Source organism: Mandrillus leucophaeus, unplaced genomic scaffold, assembly GCF_000951045.1.
Source record: "Mandrillus leucophaeus isolate KB7577 unplaced genomic scaffold, Mleu.le_1.0 Scaffold98, whole genome shotgun sequence".
Lineage (NCBI taxonomy): Eukaryota > Metazoa > Chordata > Mammalia > Primates > Cercopithecidae > Mandrillus > Mandrillus leucophaeus.
This window is the reverse complement of record NW_012110696.1, coordinates 3354996-3356256: the sequence shown is the minus strand read 5'-3', so window position 1 is coordinate 3356256 and position 1261 is coordinate 3354996. Positions and strand designations below refer to the sequence as shown.

The following is a 1261-nucleotide window of genomic DNA, read 5'->3' as shown; positions in this document are numbered from 1 at the left end:
ATTAAAAAGGTGGTATAATACTTTCTCCCATTCAGATATAATTCCAGGCATCATGAGTATGTCTGTAGGGTAAATTTCTGGAAATGAAATTGCTGAATCAGACAGTATTTCCAGTTATAATTTTGGTATATATTGTTTAATCACAATTGATAAATTTGTACCAATTTACATAATTCCAGTAACAAGATGTAAGGACCACGTCAAACTCCACAACTTCACTAGCAGTGCTTGACATCATGATGCATATTGCCAGCCTCCGATCAGGTAAAGTTCTATTAACTCTGCAAAATTTTGATAAATGGCAGATGTCACATTTCCAGATAGTTTTGTGGTAACCAAAAAAGAATTAATTTATTATAAATTTTTATATCACATTGAGACAACACATTATTTGCAATAAATATTATTATTGTTATGTATTTAAAACATCTCATGTATTAAGAAATCGTACTTTAGATGGGGCCAGGCTGGCTGATTAGAAGCAGCTGTGGCCCGTGGCTCTCACGGAGAGCAGTGACAACTGCGAGTGAATCTGCACCTTCAATTGAGGTATCCAGGTTCTTGCACTGGGACTGGCTAGGCAGACAGCTCGACCCACAGAGAGTGAGGAAAAGCAAGCGGGACGACGGCCCACCCAGGTGGGCACGAGCTAGGGGAGCCCCCAGTCACAGCCAAGGGAGGCGGTGATTGTGCGACTCTGCCCGGGAAACCACGCTTCTCCCACGGATCTTGGCAACCTGCAGATCAGGAGGTCCCCTCGTGAGCCCAGCCCCCATGGCCTGGGTCTGCAGCACAGAGCTGTGTGGAGTCTCGGCGGAGAGCTGGCTGGCTCACTGGGGCATGCTGGAAACCCAGGAGTTTTGCGTACTCTGCCCGGAGAATTCCAGCAAAGTGGGAGATACATCCACGTATTCCCCTAGGAAGGGGGCTGAATCCAGGGAGCCAAGTGACGTCATTCTGAGGCTCCACTCCCACAGCACCTCACAAGTGACGTCATTCTGAGGCCCCACTCCCACAGCACCTCACAAGTGACGTCATTCAAAATAATTTTCATGTAGAGGTTTACATATGCGGATCAGGAATCTCCATGTATTACAAAATTTATGAGAACATAACAAATGTTGATATACACATTTAATTCTGAAATAAATCTTACAACAAATAAAATTGTAACAAATCAAGAAAATTCTGTAGGTTACACATTTTATGTCTAAAAATACAGGTATTGAACACTCAAGGATGGATAAAAGAAGAAATCATA

At 43.1% G+C, this 1261-nt stretch overlaps 1 protein-coding gene across 1 annotated transcript in view; it reads right to left on the bottom strand.

Annotated features, from left to right (window-relative positions):
* LOC105532707 (tubulin beta-8 chain-like) overlaps positions 1–1261 on the bottom strand; it is a 21562-nt gene that overhangs the window by 5047 nt on the left and 15254 nt on the right. Inside the window, exon 4 of the mRNA XM_011970934.1 lies at positions 22–77. Within this exon, the coding sequence (XP_011826324.1) occupies positions 22–77 (56 nt within the window). The remainder of the gene's footprint in view (positions 1–21; positions 78–1261) is intronic.